This window comes from Myotis daubentonii, chromosome 10, assembly GCF_963259705.1.
Source record: "Myotis daubentonii chromosome 10, mMyoDau2.1, whole genome shotgun sequence".
Classification (NCBI taxonomy): domain Eukaryota; kingdom Metazoa; phylum Chordata; class Mammalia; order Chiroptera; family Vespertilionidae; genus Myotis; species Myotis daubentonii.
The window spans coordinates 43,757,844-43,775,675 of record NC_081849.1 but is presented as its reverse complement, the minus strand read 5'-3'; the positions used below and the strand labels follow the sequence as shown (position 1 = coordinate 43,775,675).

General features: G+C 37.6%; 2 protein-coding genes and 1 long non-coding RNA gene across 10 annotated transcripts in view; 2 read left to right on the top strand and 1 right to left on the bottom strand.

Moving 5' to 3' along the window:
• TMEM243 (transmembrane protein 243) overlaps positions 1–17,832 on the top strand; it is a 44,923-nt gene that overhangs the window by 14,464 nt on the left and 12,627 nt on the right. For 2 of the 3 annotated variants that reach the window (XM_059712187.1, XM_059712188.1), the window contains 2 exons: positions 4,995–5,045; positions 6,002–6,106. In XM_059712187.1, the coding sequence (XP_059568170.1) occupies positions 4,995–5,045; positions 6,002–6,106 (156 nt within the window). Of the gene's footprint in view, positions 1–4,994; positions 5,046–6,001; positions 6,107–7,496; positions 8,113–17,832 lie in introns of those variants that run through there. The other variant, XM_059712189.1, reaches the window with a different exon arrangement.
• DMTF1 (cyclin D binding myb like transcription factor 1) overlaps positions 7,933–17,832 on the bottom strand; it is a 46,079-nt gene continuing 36,179 nt past the window's right edge. For 4 of the 6 annotated variants that reach the window (XM_059712180.1, XM_059712185.1, XM_059712181.1 and 1 more), the window contains 6 exons: positions 16,189–16,398; positions 13,853–13,938; positions 11,463–11,618; positions 10,538–10,903; positions 9,470–9,617; positions 7,933–9,250 (listed from right to left, as the gene is read on the bottom strand). In XM_059712180.1, coding sequence (XP_059568163.1) covers positions 9,141–9,250; positions 9,470–9,617; positions 10,538–10,903; positions 11,463–11,618; positions 13,853–13,938; positions 16,189–16,398 — 1,076 coding nt within the window. In that variant the 3' untranslated portion in view covers positions 7,933–9,140. The remainder of the gene's footprint in view (positions 9,251–9,469; positions 9,618–10,537; positions 10,904–11,462; positions 11,619–13,852; positions 13,939–16,188; positions 16,399–17,832) is intronic. The other 2 variants (XM_059712183.1, XM_059712186.1) reach the window with 2 other exon arrangements.
• Positions 11,615–17,506, top strand: LOC132242901 (uncharacterized). The gene is made up of 2 exons (XR_009454733.1): positions 11,615–12,925; positions 13,083–17,506. It is a non-coding gene; the product is annotated as an uncharacterized LOC132242901 (long non-coding RNA).

The window sequence follows — 17,832 nt, the reverse complement described above, 5'->3', positions numbered from 1 at the left end:
GAATCCTTCTCAAGACTGTACATGTATATTTTTATGTTCATGTGCTCATATCTGCATGTATATGAGCTAAGACTCAGCCTGTTGCCGAGTATTTGCCTTTGGGAAGGACACCGATTCCCTGTCTTATCCTCTGCAGGGAAGGATCGAGGCTGGTTCTGGTCCTGTCAGGCTTCCTTGGGGAGTGAAAATACGCAGCAAGTTTAAGGCTCTGGGAGGGAGAATGGTATTGGTAGATGGAAAAGGGTAATAAAACTGGGGAGGAGATAGTGCTAGTTTCTGTGAGAAATTAGAATAATAGGGACTAGCTACACTAGTGGAAATAATCTGAGTTTCAGTTCATTCCATTAACAGCAACGATTAAATTCAGTAGTCTCTTTTCCCCAAGTGCTCTATTTCTGATTTGGAGCCTATCAATTCTAAAACTCCTGAAATACTAATTAATTGGCTGTTTAGTTGTTCTCTATTCTTTTATCTTTGGAGACTGGGAGCTGGGGGAGCTAATAAAGCCCTGAAAAACAATCTCTGGGCCCAGGGAAAGGTCTCTCACCTTTGACTTGGACTTAATCAGTATTCAAAATGGTTTCATTTAGAATCTAAACTTTAGAGCAGTGCACAGAAGTCACCTGAGGAGTTGGTAAAATGCAGATTCTGATTCAGTGGTTCTGGAGTGAGGCCCAGTATTCTGCATTTCTCACGGGCTCTCAGCTGGGGCCAGTGTTGCTGGCCCACAGAACACACTTTGGGTAGCAAGCATTTAGAAGAGCCTAAGAGTGCGAGGTCTTCCAAAGTTAACTGTTTCTTTGGCCTGGACTCATAGTTACTTTGATAGCAGAAGGTCTGAATCCAAGGTCTTGGCTTGGAGAAAAAATACCCTGTGAGAAACTCCTGCCCTTTGCCAAATAGTTCATCCCATCCTGGGAGTCCAGAGAGACTGCGATGTAACAATCGAATAATCAGTATTCATGGAGATGCCTCAGTGTTCCATTTGGTGAACTGTCTAGAAGGCAAGCAGGGTAGTAGTCATTAGTTTAGCTATATTTTCGTGAGTGATTAAAACCAGTTAAGCTTACGTGGATAAGTCCGACAATCTTATGAGGAAATCTTCATTCCTGGAAGATAAACACTGTAATACCTGGCCAATAGGCTTTTTGAGGTGTCAACTGCCACTTGGTATCTTTGTCTAGACCAGCAGTAGCATTCTAGGTTGCTCTTCCAGTGAGGAAGATAAATGGAATCTGCTCTGTTGGCATTGAATTCTGTCTCCATCACTCATTGATATTGAGAACTTGGGCAAGTTTTCAATTTCCCTGACCCTGTTTGACTCTCATACCATTTCATCCCAGGACTTTTAGAAAAGATATGCAAAAACTTCTGGCATAGTTACTATTCCTCACCATTACCCCCCAACACACACACACACACACACACACACACACACACACACACACACACACACCCCGGTTGGCAACTTGCTGTTTGGAGATTAGTGATTCTTGGCTACTTCTCACCTGAACATCTTCACTGGCTTCTTTCTACTGGTAAGAGGAATGTTGGAAGGTATGCAGACTTCCTTAAGCTTTTGCAAATCCCTGGAGCTTATAGATGGGAGCAGATACTCTTGACTTCTCAGCGTAGACCATCAGAGTTTAGATGCACCTTTTTCACAAGGTAGAGTGATCCATATACACATTTATGTTAAACACACACACACTTAAAATTTGTGTTGTGTGGGAATAATAGTGACCAGTTATCAGCCCCTGGGTCTCTTCTCTAAAAATGGTTGGAATTCCAGGCTACTATGTGCTGTGTAGGCTCCTCTAGCTGAGGCGGTGATAAGATATGGTCTGAGCCTTCCTAGGTTAGAAAGGGTGTGGCAGGTATTCAGTTTCCTTTGTACCATGTAACATTGCACTGGCCTTGGTCTGGACAGAGGCTTGTCCTTGGTTAGATTAGGCACACCCCATATAATACTTGGCTTTCTTTCACTCTTGCCTCCCGGCTCTGCCTGCCTCTTAACTTTGGCTTCTTATTTTTCACTATGAAATGAGGGTTCAGTTGCTCTTTTGTGCTGGTTCCTATACCCTTCCCATCTCTGAGCTTTTGTTTATTCCATATCCTGCTGTTCTCTGCTAAAACTTCACCAAAACAATCTGTGAGATTACTGATTCATTACTCAGTTTTCTCAGAAATAAGACTGCTTGGTATTTATTGGTCTTAGAGTAGTGTTTGCTCATCAGGTCTTAAGTCCTTATGACCTTATTCTGTGAACTCTACAAACAACTTCTATAACTTAAAACATATATATGATCTGCATAATTAATATTAGTAACATATGTATGTGAAGTATTTAACTTTTTTTTTTAATTAAATCTTTATTGTTCAGATTATTACATTTGTTCCCTTTTTTTTCCCCCCATAACTCCCCTCCTCCCAGTTCCCGCCCCACCCTCCGCCCTCACTCCCCACCCACTGTCCTCATCCATAGCTGCACGATTTTTGTCCAGTCTCTTCCCACATCTCCCACACCCCTTTCCCCCCCAAGAATAGTCAGTCCATTCCCTTTCTATGTCCCTGATTCTATTATAATCAACAGTTCATTCTGTTCATCAGATTATTTATTCACTTGATTCTTAGATTCACTTGTTGATAGATGCATATTTGTTGTTCATAATTTGTATCTTTACCTTTTTCTTCCTCTTCCTCTTCTTAAAGGATACCTTTCAGCATTTCATATAATCCTGGTTTGGTGGTGATGAACTCCTTTAGCTTTTCCTTATCTGTGAAGCTCTTTATCTGACCTTCAATTCTGAATGATAGCTTTGCTGGATAAAGTAATCTTGGTTGTAGGTTCTTGGTATTCATCACTTTGAATATTTCTTGCCACTCCCTTCTGGCCTGCAAAGTTTCTGTTGAGAAATCAGCTGACAGTCGTATGGGTATTCCCTTGTAGGTAACTGAGTTTCTTTCTCTTGCTGTTTTTAAGATTCTCTCTTTATCTTTTGCTCTTGGCATTTTAATTATGATGTGTCTTGGTGTGGTCCTCTTTGGATTCCTTTTGTTTGGGGTTCTCCGCGCTTCTTGGACCTGTAAGTCCATTTCTTTCACCAGGTGGGGGAAGTTTTCTGTCATTATTTCTTCAAATAGGTTTTCAATATCTTGGTCTCTCTCATCTTCTGGCACCCCTATAATTCTGATGTTGGTACGCTTGAAGCTGTCCCAGAGGCTCCTTACACTATCCTGGCATTTTTGGATTCTTTTTTCATTTTGCTTTTCCGGTTGGATGTTTTTTGCTTCCTCGCATTTCAAATCATTGACTTGATTCTTGCGCTCCTCTGGTCTGCTGTCGGGAGTCTGTATAATATTCGTTATTTCAGTCTGTGTGTGCTTAATTTCTAGTTGGTTCCCCAATATAAGATCAAGGGTCTTATTAGTTTTCGTGTAGATCTCATTAAGTTTATCGGCAGCTTCTAAACAGTTCTTGAGAGACCTTAAAAGTGTGGTTCTGAACTCTATTTCTTCCATTGACAATTTTGTCCTGTTTCTTTGTCTCCGCATTTTGTTATGCTTCCTTGGTGCACCCCCTAGTGGTCTTTGTTCGCAGTCTTATAGATAAATCTTGATTGTTGTAGCTAATTCCAGGGAGGGTTTGACCTCCAGGCCAAGTGGCTATGAGAATCAGCTGTGTCAGCAGTGAGAGAACTTCTGTCCTCTAGGGAGGTGCTAATCTAGCCTTTTCAAGTATTTAACTTTTTTTAGTCCCCATAACTGAAGCTAAATCTAATCAGAGGATCTGATTTAGGAACCCTGTTTCGAAGTTGCTTCTAACTTGCTGTGTGACTTTAGGCACTATTTAACCACACTCACTGGGCCTACCTTAACCTGTGAAAATTAAGATTGGATTAGATCAGCTTTTGAAACCATTGTGGTTTGTTGGGGTGAGGATGGGAAAGACAAAGCAGTCAGACTTTTCCCCACTTAATAAGTTGGAAAGAACTCATGATGGCAATTAACATCACTACAGTCTGGTTCATTTCACCAAGGATCTAGGCCATCCCAGGGCTCCGTCTCTTTGCTCCTGCTCCTACGTTCTAATAGCACACAGATTTTTTGTAAGCCTCAATGTTCCCCATCGAATCTTTCTCCATCTTCAAAAGACTTGAGTGTAAAACATGTCCGATCCTGTCAAGAAACATTAGTTGTCCCTGTGGACGAAAAGGGGCCATATATTAAACCTGACAATCTCAGGAGGCCCGTGTGGTGGCCTTACAAACATAGGATGGTCTAAATTAAAACTTTAACTAAAAGCAGTTTATGGTGGGTAGTCTTGTCCTAGAAATCTTCCCTGACAAAGGTCAGTTTTCACCTTTACCAATAAGCCTGTTTTTTTTTTGTATCTATAACAACATTCCTTTGGAATGTCAAAGTAATTTTTTTCAGACCCCTCAAAGCAGAGGCACCACTCTGTGGAGACCACAAATCCCTCATTGTTAACTGTTGACTGTTAACCATCCTATATTCACCTATGTAAAACAAGTATGTCTACCATTTTACTTTTTATCCAATCCCAGAGGTTTCCCTGCTTTGCTTTCTCCGGCCTCCCTAATCTGTCACAAATAGATTTCATGTAACCCATAACCCACTTACGGCTCCTCTTTTGATTGTAATGTATAAACTAAGGTGCAAAACTGGCATTCTCTGGAGCATTTTCTTAATCTGTTGAGATTTTGCTTCCTGGCAATTATTAATTTGGCTCAAATAAACTCAAAAATTTTCTACAGGCTTGAGTATTTCTTATATTGACATCCCTGTCTTCCCAGAGTACCTTTTTTCCACTTTGGTGGCGGAGTACACTTTGCCTTTCTGGCAATTGTGTATGTGTAAAGAGAGGGGCAGGGTCATTGTTTCTTCATTCGAATCATGCAGTGCCTGGTGGTGTACTTTTCTGAAAGTGCCATAGATCTACCATATGGCTCAAAAACTCTTTTCTCTTTCAGGATCGAATCATCAATTTAGTTGTTGGCATCTTAACATCCTTATTGATTCTAGTAAGTATCTTTATTTTGTGTCTCACCCTGGCTCTTAGCCAAAGTTTTAAAAACTTTAGTACTGTGGTTCAATTAGCTCTTCAAAAAAATACCTAAAAGGGGCCAGCATATCAGCACGTGAAGCATTCCAGTCATAATTACATTAAGACTTTTCAATTTTATTACCACTTAAAATTGCAATTAGTAACTTGAGTAGCTAAATTGGTTTCCACCTGCATACATAGTTGGATATGTGAAATAGTACAAGTCAAATAACTTATTTTTTCTGAGTATGCCTAGTAAATAAGTAATGTGTCAGTGTCTACCACAATTCCCTTCTGTACATACCCTACAGGTCAGCACTTTTTTTGTTAATATCTTAAATTTACTTTGTTCCTTAAAGCACATTCATCATATTTTGGGTTAAAAATATTTGGTCATATTACACAGCAATTTTTCATCCTGAATAATATAGGTTGGTGCTATCACAGTAAATAAAAAAACAAAGCTATTTCCCATAGTCTGAGAGTGACATTTCTGTGGTGCATATTCATTAAATGTAAGAAAATTTTAGGCAATTTGTTTTTTCAAAATGTTAAGCAAAAACAGTTTTGGTCATATTTGTCATATTTTTTGTTGTTGGGAGTATTCAAAATAACAAAAAGGTTAGAACTTTTCCCAATGTAATTATTAATCCTAGGAATGAGGCTAAGATGCTTTTTAATCTTTGTTAAGAGATTATTTCAAGGTTAGCTAGTTATACTGCTCTTTGTTTTGTCTCCTTCCATAAAGGAGGAAAAAGTTAGAAAGAGGAAGTACTAAATGAAGTAACAGTCAAGCAAGTATTTTATTAAACATTACATTAAAATTAACATTCCATAAGGCAAGTCTGGTGATATCATTTTACAATGTGAAGTATATGTTATATTACATTGTCTAACCAAATTACTCCTAAGGCCTAATTTCTCTTCATACAGGTAACGCTGATCAGTGCTTTTGTTTTCCCTCAACCACCTCCAAAACCATTGAATATATTTTTTGCTGTCTGCATCTCTTTGAGTAGTATTACTGCCTGCATACTTGTGAGTACTGTTTAGAATTGAAAATGAATATCCTGGAGGGCTGAAGGTTGCTGTGCCTGGACAAATGCCCAGCTCTGGGTCTATCTGAAAGGGTATCTCTAATTAACAACCCCACCCCCCAACGATGTCAGAATTCTCAGTATTAATTGCAGGGTTTTCTTTTTTAATTTGAATTCCTTTTCTCTTAAATCCCAAAGTTGTAACCTTAAAGAGAAACTTCCCTTGGTGCTAAAAAATGGAAAAAAAAAAAAAGAAATACTTAAAAAGACTTAGGTGGCTAAAAATTTGTTGAACTTTACTTATCTTCCTTTAAGAACTGCATACTGGGCTCAGCAGGCTTTGGGAAAGGCCATTACTGCTCTTACAGGAAGAGAAACAGCACTAGCACTCTGGATTTATTTCTAATAATTAAAAAGTCTGTTTTAATTTCTGTGCTTACCTCCCCAAATGAAAGTAATTCTCCAGGGGAACCTAGAGCTGCAGTTGTATCCTTGTCACTACAGTTTCAATTTTACTACAAAGCTTTTCTTTGAAGTGAGAAAGATGGTCATAGGCCTCAGTTGGGTATTTGCCAAGTGTTCAGTCATTCATTAGTTGGTTATTATTTTATTTCCTTTGATGAGAGGCAGAATCAACACAGTAAACCCATTAAGAGTATTTGTTTTGACTCACACGGGGCTTGACTCATAATAGCAATATGCTCATTTAACTTAAGATTAAACAGGATCTCTAAACTTCTAATGCACCGATTCTGCTGTCCTATGATCTGAGGGGAGGACTGGCCACCTCACTTTAGGAGCCTTTGGAACAAAGCTACCAGAGATGCTCTCCTCCCATCCCCAGCTTAAAGCCAGAAGTGACTAACAGTGATTTAGTTTAAACCAAATACATGCATATGTAAGCCCAATTTTGTACTGGCAGTCTGAATTGTATATGAATTAAAACGTTGTTGCCCCTTCCAGTATCTAAAGGAATTGTATTTTTTACTTAAATATGAAGGGGTGGGGAAAGATAGGTTTGTTTGTATGGGAAAATATACAAAAGAATAAACTCTGGCATACTCTTAACTGCAAACCTACTTTTGCCCACCCTAAATTTGAAACATCCAAATGGTACACATTTTTGAATGCTTGCCAAATGATTGGGGGATGCTGTTGATTTAAACATAGAACAGTGTTAACTGAGCAAACAGGAACAGTATGATTTTGGATATGGAAACTTGGTGGTACCACTTGAATGATAATGAGAATTAAATTCTGGCTGCATTAAGTCCCAGGAATGTAGATTAATACAAAATCTGTCTCATCCAGAGGAAAAATAATTAGTTGTATTTTAAATACTTGAACCAATGGCTATTACTTAAATTTGTATTTAATTCTTCTTCTTTTAGATCTACTGGTATCGACAAGGAGACTTAGAACCGAAATTTAGAAATCTAATTTACTATATCTTATTTTCTATCACCATGTTATGTATATGTGCGAACCTGTACTTCCATGATGTGGGAAAGTGAGGCTGCCAAGGAGACAATACTTACCAGGTCTCTTCAAAGCTATACATTAGGACTGTGAATAAAAGCTGGATAAGGTATGCTGAAGAATCTCCTGCACAAGTCTGATACATGATTTTCATGTTAACTGTAAATCTAAATTCCCTCTTGCAGGGGAGACTTTATATAGATCACTTTGCTTTTTTAAGGAGCTGATGTTGCACTTAAACATTCCAACCCTTAAAGCTCAAATAGCACAAGTAATTTTCACTTTTGAAATTGAAATTTTTTATAATGTAATGGCATGGCGAAAGGCTATGTAACAAACAATCTTGCATTTTAAGACAAATATTCTTTTATTTCTGTTAAACTGAATATACAATTATTGTTCCCTAGGCAACCAACTCTTGCTTAAAACTACAATTTGTTTTCACATTAACAAAACAGAGACGGTGAAAAGACAATTTGATTGTGAAGATCTAATTACAATAATAAATAAAATAATTTATACAAGGTTGTTGTTTTTTTTGTTTACTTTTCCATAGAGTCATATTTGTTAAAGCTTTAAGAGGCTAGTTTTGGTTTAACCCTCTCTAGTACAGGGATGACTCTTGATTTGTTCCATTTCAGTACAGAAGCAAATTTTGTTTTTTAAAATTGCCCGAGAGGGAGAAGTTTTATCACACCCTCACCAGCTAATGCACTAAGTGAACAGCAAACTCTGATACCCTCCTTAATTATTTTCTGGATACTTTATATTGTAAAACACGTAAGAAATGGTCATAGTATAAGACAGGGAACTTTACTTCCTTCCCATTTCATTTTTCTTCAAAGTGCTAATTTTGTAAACTGATGACAGTGGGTTCTGAAGAAGTGAAAACTGAGTTTTGACACTACCCTCATTCATAGTCCCTTTAAAGTAATAATAATAATAATAAAAAAAAACCTGTAGTGAATATTTTTTATCTCTTAATGCTTTCTTCTCTACCCAGCTTGAATCAGCTCCCAATGCCAGCAATCAGTAAAACCAAAGGAAACTGCAGTACAATCACCTCCTAGGTCTGTGTCCTTGTATGCTGGTCAGTCTCAAGCTAATGATAATCTTTTTGAAGAAGGTCACTGGTAACTCCAGACCATGTTGATGAAATATAAACAGGCTTACTTGGGACTGGACAGAGACTCATATCTGATCATCAGAGATGAATATTGCCATTTCTAAAACACAGTAGTTAAACTTTGGTGATTTAAAACTTTTCTCAGTGGCTGAAGTGAATGAAATTCCCTGCTAACAGATGGCACTTATCACAGGGATCTATGTATTTTAGACCTCCCATACTATACTTCCATAAGACTAGACCACAGATGGTATATTTAAAGGAGGCAAAAAGTCATAGCAGCAACACTGTTCTTGGCTTAAGCACTGTATGTATTTAAAAGCCAGAGGAATGGTAAGTTAAGCCTCTTGGGGGTTTCTCCTATTTCTTTGGGGATGTTGTAATCAACAGTGTTGCTTCTTTGCCTGAACTACCTGTTTCTAAGAATTACCTAATGACAGTTTACCAAATCTTCAACATCCTTTGAGTCTTCTGAAACAGGACTGCCCAAAGATGACCCAATGATATTTGATTCTTCTCGATGATGTTGGAATATCGGATCTGTAATGAGTTAAATTTAAATCAGTCTTAAATGTATATAACATATATATTTCCTAATCCATGTCAAGAATCTAGAGTAAGTATTCTACCAAAGTGAAAAATTTAACAAGACTAATCTTCATTGTTGGATCAAGAAAGACTAAAACAACTGAATTAAATATCTGCCTGATTTGTCTCCTTAAGACTTACCAGGCATATGATGGAGATGTATCACAGTACCTGTTAGTGTTGTCAATGGCAAGACAGATTCCGTATCTATAACATCTGATGCCTGGATAAAGCCATGTGGTGAAGGAACAATAAGTATTGTTTCATCATCAATTGTTGTTTGACCAACTTGTTCTTCTATAGTAGGAGACTCTAAATCCTAAATAATAATTAAAAAAAAAAAAAAGAGATTCTGACTCAAATTCCTTATTAGTTTTCCTTAAGATCCCAAACATGTTTAACTTTCAAGTATCCCATCCTATATAATAAAAGCCTAATGTGCTAAGTGTCCAGTGGTCTGTTCAACCAATCAAAGTGTAATATGCTAATGATATGCTAAGGCCGCTCAACCGCTCGCTATGATGGGCACTGACCACCAGGGGGCAGAGAGTCAACCGGTTGACCAGTCGCTATGACATGCACTGACTACCAGAGGGCCAACACTCCTACTCATAGGTTAGCTTGCTGCTGGGTTCTGGCCGATCAGGACTTGAGCGAGAAGTGAGACAGGATGGACATGCCCTGGAGACCTCCTGTGGTCCCTCCCTGCCCTGCGCCCTCTTGCAACCTGGGACCCCTCGGGGAATGTTGGAGAGCCGGTTTCGGCCCGATCCTGTAGGCCAGGCCGAGGGACCCCACTGGTGCACAAATTGTGCATCGAGCCTCTAGTTTTAAATTAAAATATAAAGAAATGAAAGTTAAGGTCTTAAAATGGACAAAAGAACCAATTCAGTTATAGGTCCCCTGATTATAAAATAATGCTGTTCTATGGCATGAGGTTCCTAAGCTAAACCATAAAGATCTATATTAATTACCCTCAGGAAAATGCTTCCATGGATTCCAACAAATGTTTCCAAGGGAATGCTTTTATTTAGTGAGGGACAGAGGTAAGACGGAGCAACACTGCTGGTTGACTGATACTTGTGCGGTCAGAGGTACGGGTTTGCACTTTATTTTGTGTCTAAAGAAAAGTGATACCACAGGGTATCACCCGGTAAATTATTTCTAAGCTCTTTCCCAAACTGCAGGTTTGAAGCTCAAGGCAAGAACATCTAGGCTGTTCACTTAAGTATAACTTACCTCAGTAACGTAAGTACAGGCCAAATGAGAGCGTGATTCTTCCTCTTGTTTAAGGTCTTCTTCTGTTCTGACCATAACACTATTCATCAGTTCTGTGCTATTTTGGTCACTGAATTTGGATACACGAGCATCATTAAATGATGGCTCTACAGTCACCTTAGGCTGATGAATTTCATCTGGGAAAGTATCTGCTTCTAGGGCATCTGGAGGCTCAGGAAAATCTGATGAGTGCATATCATTATCTACTGTCAGTTCTGCTTGGGATATGGAAGAAGTGATGTCCTCTGTGGCAACTGTCTGAATGATGACTCTCGGTGTGTGACACTGCACTGTGACATTGTCACTTGTGTTCAACAAATGCTCTGGCTATAAAATGTTAAAAAAGAAAGATCAATGGCAAAATGAAAAAGTACCTATCATATTCAAGTTACAGGCAACAAATGACATTTATAGGTGCTAATATGGGCTACTGTTCACCCCCACCTCTCACTTCTGGAACTGCAGTTTTCTTACCACGATTTTTCTAGAAACCCTGTTCTTTGCCCACATGGGCCTTTGCTCACCTAATATTCCTACTCCCCTAATCTAAGTCCATCACATGTAAAGAGACACAGGGAGTGAGGGATTTACCCCAGTGAAGGCAGAATTAAGATGTAAAATATTGCTCCTGGGACAACAGTGATAGGGAGAATTATTTAAATAAATGGACTATTAGTTTAGGCTCTTATATAAACTAATCTTGGTCCCTAACAGGTATTCAAATACTTGAACCGAGCTCAAAATAAATCCCCCTCCCCTCAGCTTGTTATGGAAGGCACATGGGTGCTAGCATAGTATTAAAAACTAGAAAAACATGGTGGCATCTGTCAGCCAATCTTCTCTACAAAAATTTGAAAACCCAAAGAGTTTATGTAAGGTAACATACAGATAAAGCATGAACGATGATCTGTTCAGGAGAAGCAGGTGCAGCAGCCGTCAGGGTTACTGTGGGACTAGTAGTCAGAGTGAGGGGAAGGCCTTGGCTTGAGCTTGTCTGAAGCAGGTAGGTACCTGGAGTCCCAGTGGGCTGTAAATGGAAAGACTAAAAGAATAAAAACAACATCAACACAGGTGCATAGACTATTGAGTTAAGTAAGTAGACTTACTAGTACTCATTAAGTCTAGCTTTGTATCCCAAATGGGGACTAATTTACTAGCCACAAAAGTACATACCAATTGTGTAGGTGTAAACAAGTAATAAAATGGAGGTTATAATATCCTTTACTATGTATCCCTCTTAAGTAATTACTTGGCCTAGAGTTAAAAATAGAGAGGCAAGGCCTTTATCCTGCTCTTTGCTTTCTGTATTTCTATGCTCTGCTCTTACTTGTTTCATGGGACTAAGATGTGGTCACATGAGCCACTGTTTCTCTTGTTATCCTTTCTCTTTAGCACATAAAAACTAGCATTCTCCCAATTTCAAAAGCTTCACATTTTTGAAAAGGCACTGCAGCAGTGTTACTTGAAAAGATTTTTTTCATAGAATGATTTTATCAAATATTTTTTATATTAAGAGGAAATGTACAGACATAGCAATTAGCAGTGTTCTGCTAAAGGAAAAAGAAAGTTCCTATTTGAAAAGCTGGTAAGCAGACAATATATTTATTTATTTTTATATTATAGAAGTATGACAACTATGCAACACCCATACACCTTTCACAACCATAAGCTTCTATATAATAATTTGAGTTTGGTTTATATCCTAATGCTCTAAAGGAAAAGTATTTGCATGTTCTTTAGTCTGAAATAAAGTTCTGTTTTCTACCTTTGAAAAAAGATCTTTCTATCCTTATTTTGTAGACTACTGGGTTAGGCTTAAGTAAACTAATAGAAGTTCTCAAAGAGAACTTTTTGCTGTGTTGGCTGTCCTTGCGAGATTTGGCTGTGGAGAGTAAACTCTTGCACTAAGAGCCCTTATGTTCACAGCAAATAAATCTTAATTTAAATAAAATCTACTTTATATTTTCTTCATGAAAATCGAGCTAATTCTGCCTTTACCCTATTTAAAAAGCAGGGCAAGAAGTGCGAATTTTTTTAAAATATATTTTTATTGATTTCAGAGAGGAAAGGAGACGGAGAGAGAGAGAGAAACATCAATGATGAGAGAGAATCATTGACCAGCTGCCTTTGCATGCCCTCTATTAGGGATCAAGCCTGCAACCTGGGCATGTGCTCTGACCTGGGAATCGAACTGTGACCTCCTGGTTCATAGGCTGACACTCAACCAACTGAGCCACATCAGCTGGGCAAGAAATGGGAGTTTTTAAATAAAATTTCCATCTCCCCAAAAAGAAACTCCTTCAAATTAGCAGTCATAGGTTTGCCTATTTTGGAAGGTTGGAATAAACTGTAGTCAAACACTATATGGCAGTGGTCAGCAAACTGCGGCTCGCGAGCCACATGCAGCTCTTTGGCCCCTTGAATGTGGCCACGAAGTTTCAATCGCACTGTACGTGCACACTCGTACGTGGTATTTTGTGGCAGAGCCACACTCAAGGGGCCGCAGTTTGCCGACCACTGCTATATGGTATTTTCTGTTTAGCTTCTTTCACTTAATATGTTTTCAAGGTTCATTCTGATTGTAGCATGTATATAAATACTTTGTTCTCTTTTACTGCAAAATAGCTGTTTGTAGGCTATAGGGCATTCCATTTACCCATTTACCAATGGATGGACATTTGGGTTGTTACTGGTTATTATGAATATGTCCATGTACAGGTTTTTATTTAGATATTTCTCTTAGGCATACCTGAAATTAGAATTGGGTCACATGGTTTAACTGTATTTTTAATCTTTTTAGAGACTACAAGATTCTTTTCCAATGTGGCCATGCCATTTAGGTCTGTGACTTTTAAATTCTGTATCCTCGGCAGCTAGTACAATGTTTACTGAATGAAATGTTAAATAATTTATTCCACAAGGTTTTTCTCAAATAACTAATATGAACCTTTTGGTTATATATTTGCTTACGACTCAATACAAAGTTATAGCATGCATGTGCCCTACTCATTAGCACTGTCATTTTTATATATAAAAAGAACATATTATTGGTTTATGTACAGGTGGAGAAAAAGACTAAAATTAATTATAAAAGTGGAAGGCTAATTTTTGTTGTCTTCTAAATATCTGGCCTCAAAATCATGGACATTGTTACACTTAATGCCAGTCATGTTTTCATATTTCATTTGCTTATATGTAGCATTTCCAAAACTAATACCAGCTGATCTTTCTTATACATAAAAATGGCTAATATCTACTATGTGAAATATTACTCACTGGAAGGATCTCAAACGTTTGTAGTGTCCCACTGTTTAGTGTTATTGTTTCCGAGTCAACAGGAGCAGCAGGGGGGTCTGTTGAAGCTGTGGCAAGAGCAAGGACAACAATAAAATGCTGTATAAATGTAAATTTCCTAGTGTACTTACTTATGAAGGCAATCTCACACTGAATAATTTGCCTGGAGAGCTAAATTCATTTAAATTTCTTTTGAGATATTAAGAAATGGATTTGTCTGGGATGGCAAAGGTCAGGGATTGGCAAACTGGCCCACAGTCAAATCCAGCCCACTACCAGTTTATGTAAATCAAGTATTACAGGAACACAGCTACATGCATTTCTTTTCTATGGTTACTTTTGCACTACAGTGGCAGAGTTGAGTAGCTGTGAGAATATTTACCAGCCCCTGGTATGGGTCGTAAAATATTTCTAGTGTTAGGAATTAAGAGGAATACACTGAGGCTAACTTGTAAAGAAATAGGAAGTTGGTAAAAAAAATTTCCTAGACATTCTGGTAAGTGGTATAGATGTCTAGAATGGTAGTCCTAAAACACTAGGTTTTAGTTTTAGTGGCATCACCTCTTAGCAATGTAAACTTGGGCAAATAACTTACTTTAATTCAAACTAAAGTCCAGAGACTTTATCTGTCGTGAGGATAAAACCATGAAATAAATTTAAGTATTTCAAACAACCACGTTTGGGAGACTGAACAGCACTCTAGAGATCAAACAGTATAATCTCTTTAGAGGTGTGTCATCTGAGACTCAGACTTCATCTGTCTGCTGAAGGTTACCTAGAACTAAAACTTCACTAGAAGAAAGGTCTCTTCTGGTGCTTTCAGTTGCACCTGTGGTATATCCATCTGAAAAATGACTTGCAATCAACTCATGTGTAATGTTTATTTTAAGTTTATTATATTCTGACTATAACACTTCTCAGTTGGAAAGAAATGCACTTCATTTGGGTTATTTCTCTTACTATTTGATGGATTCTTAAGATCATACCTAGAATAATTTGAAGTGATTCCTGATAACCTAAATCAAAAGTAAGCAAACTGACTGTAGATAAATGTGCTTCGAGGCTAAGCTATGCTGTGAATGAATATTAAGGTATCATTTATAAAATGCTATTTTCTGAAAAATTATTGCCAACACAATAGTCAACAAAAATTGTAGCAATCTCCATGCACCATCAATTTAGAGCTCTTGTATTTATGGTGGACTAGTAATTTCAGTTGCTTTGCAATTGTTGAGTATAAAAACAAGCAGTGCCAAAGAAAAATTCTTCATGCTTTATTACAGTGATAGAAAACTAAAGCAAATAACCAAACTTAAATTAGAACTTTTTGAATAAGACAGGAATGCTTAATATAAATGTCTGTAAGGTAACTTTGATAGTCATTGCATATACACATATATAGTGTTAATTACATAGGTGGCCCAGTGATTTTTAAACAGGATCGAGGGTACATTTGAAAATCTGTAGGGTGTTTTTCCCCCCTATGACTGGAAAGCACTACGTGCATTCTGTGGGTCAAGGGACACTGACCATCCTGCAGTGTGTAGGAGAGTCCTGCCAACAAAGAACTGCCCCACTCAAAATGCCAATAATCCCGTGGTTGAGAATGACACACAGTGAGTGGTGTACTCTTGGCAATGACCTTCCCATAGTCAAGCTGCATTATGTAGAGGGGAAAAAAAGTAATGTAAAAGTAAGTTAAGGATAATATATATGGTTCTGAGAATTTTATGTTCATTGTCACTCTAATGGGAAGAAGGAAGATGATAAACTTGGCTTAGGTCTTAGGAAATATATTTCCCCTTCCTACAATTGCTAGAGGTTCTCATAATCTCATTAAGCACAAAAATGTCAGGGGCTAAGGAAAAGACAGATAAATCAACAGTTCCCACAGGAAACTGGCTCTTTAGTCCCTGAAGAAAATCTTTTACAACCTCATCAAAATCCCTTTCTTTTACATGCCACCTCAAATCCATTCCTAATTTGTGACTTCCAGAGAATTACCACAAAAGATGTGCCACCTAATGGTCTCTATTTCCTTGCTCAATTGACTATATGAGGTAGTTTTCTATTAACTATTAATTTATAACATCTAGAAAGATAATTTCATATTGTCTACAATGGCTGGCCAATTGGTTATCAGCACTTCCTATCATATTCATCTTTTGTGCAAATATTCAGCTAACAAATAGATCCCTTAAATCTTTAATTCATCAACTTGGATAAATTTCAACATTCTAGAAGATTGCAAGGAATCAGAGCCATTAACCAAATTATATAGGTCACATAGCAAAAAGTCTTGAGGTCCAAACACTTACAGACATGGGTGATCTGGACAGGAATCTGCAAGGCTGCCATGGGGTTTGGGGAGATAGCTGTATTGTCTTCCAAGCGGGCCACTCTGATCTGAACGTGCTGTACACTGGAACTGGAATTACTGTTTGGAACTCCAGATCCCGATTTGTTCTCCAAAAGCGTTGGGTTGTTTTTTTGGTTCTCATGTAACTGTTTAAGACCTTTTATTAAGACTGAAGGGAGATGGGTAGACAAAAAGAACATTGACTCTCCGACAGACCACCATCTAAGCAGCAAGGGAGGTGGGGGTAAGGAGGGAAAGTATTTGGAATAAATAATTGTATGCTGGATGTGAAATCTTACCAAAATAATAAAAATATTTTAAAACTACAGCCTGTCTGGGAATTTTTAGAAACGTTCTCCATCACAACAGACTTAAAAAATTCATAACATAGTATTTATTGTTCTTGCCATTTAAGATGCACTGAAAAATAGCCATTGTGAGGAACATGGAAATAGGACATTTTCTGTGTCCTAGGGTTTTTCATAAAATTCTTACTATTTAGTAAAAATATTGGTAATGCTAAATAGCTTATTTTCATTTTAAAATGAAAATGTACTTTCCCACACAAGGACTCAAGGGCACTTGAATATTTTAGCCACTGCAAGAACAGCAGCTCATTGTCTCCAAACTAATACACAACTACCTTGCGTTCTTGTCATGATAAACTACATCAATCCTCCCAGGTGGTGCTGCAGTCTGGCTTGGTTCATGTTACATTAGTATTCATTCACTGTTCTGGGGTCTTATCAGATTTATACATTTATAACAGAGTATTTAATTGTTTAAAAAACTACATTTTCATCAAGCCAAAGTTTCTCAGCATTTAATTTTCCTCTGGAAAAATAGATGTTGGAGAACTATATTAAGGGGAATAAATTTGATTACCTAAATTAAGCAGGTAATTAGTTATTAATGCCTAAGTGCACAGCAGGTAATGAAAAGTATGCTATGCCTCACTTTTAAGCAATCCCAACGTAACATTTCTAGATTTACATAAATATTAAAAATTTACAGAGCTATTTATGTATTTATTTTCTATTGTCTAAAGTTTTACATATGTCTCCTTTTCCCCCCAATTGACTCCCTCCCCCATCCCTTCCCAGCCCAGGCAAGCCCCCACCGCCCCAGTGTCTGTGTCCTTTGGTTATGCTAATATGCATGCATATAAGTCCTTTGGTTGCTCTCTAACCCACCTCCCCTACCATTTGTGTCCAGATCGATCTATTCTTGTTCATAACAGAGCTATTGTTGTACAAAATAATTTATCACAGAATTTCTCTCATAACGAAAGTTAAGATATATGAAATTATTCAACTCATAAAAGTGGATTAAACTTCAGTTTTCAGAAATTCATCTTTGTACACAATGAAAATATATACAATTTAGTTCTTCATAGTTTGTGTGAAAACAAGAATGTGTATAAATGTGTAGATTTTTATCTTAGGTGCCTTGAAAGTACAAATCACATCAACTCTTGTTTTCCAAGAAATAGGGCATCAGAGATTTAAGTGAAAATCTCTATCTCATATCTTTTTAGCTGAGACAAATAACTTCTAACCTCTAACTCACGAGGAGCAAATATGGTTAAGACAAGGGACTTAAG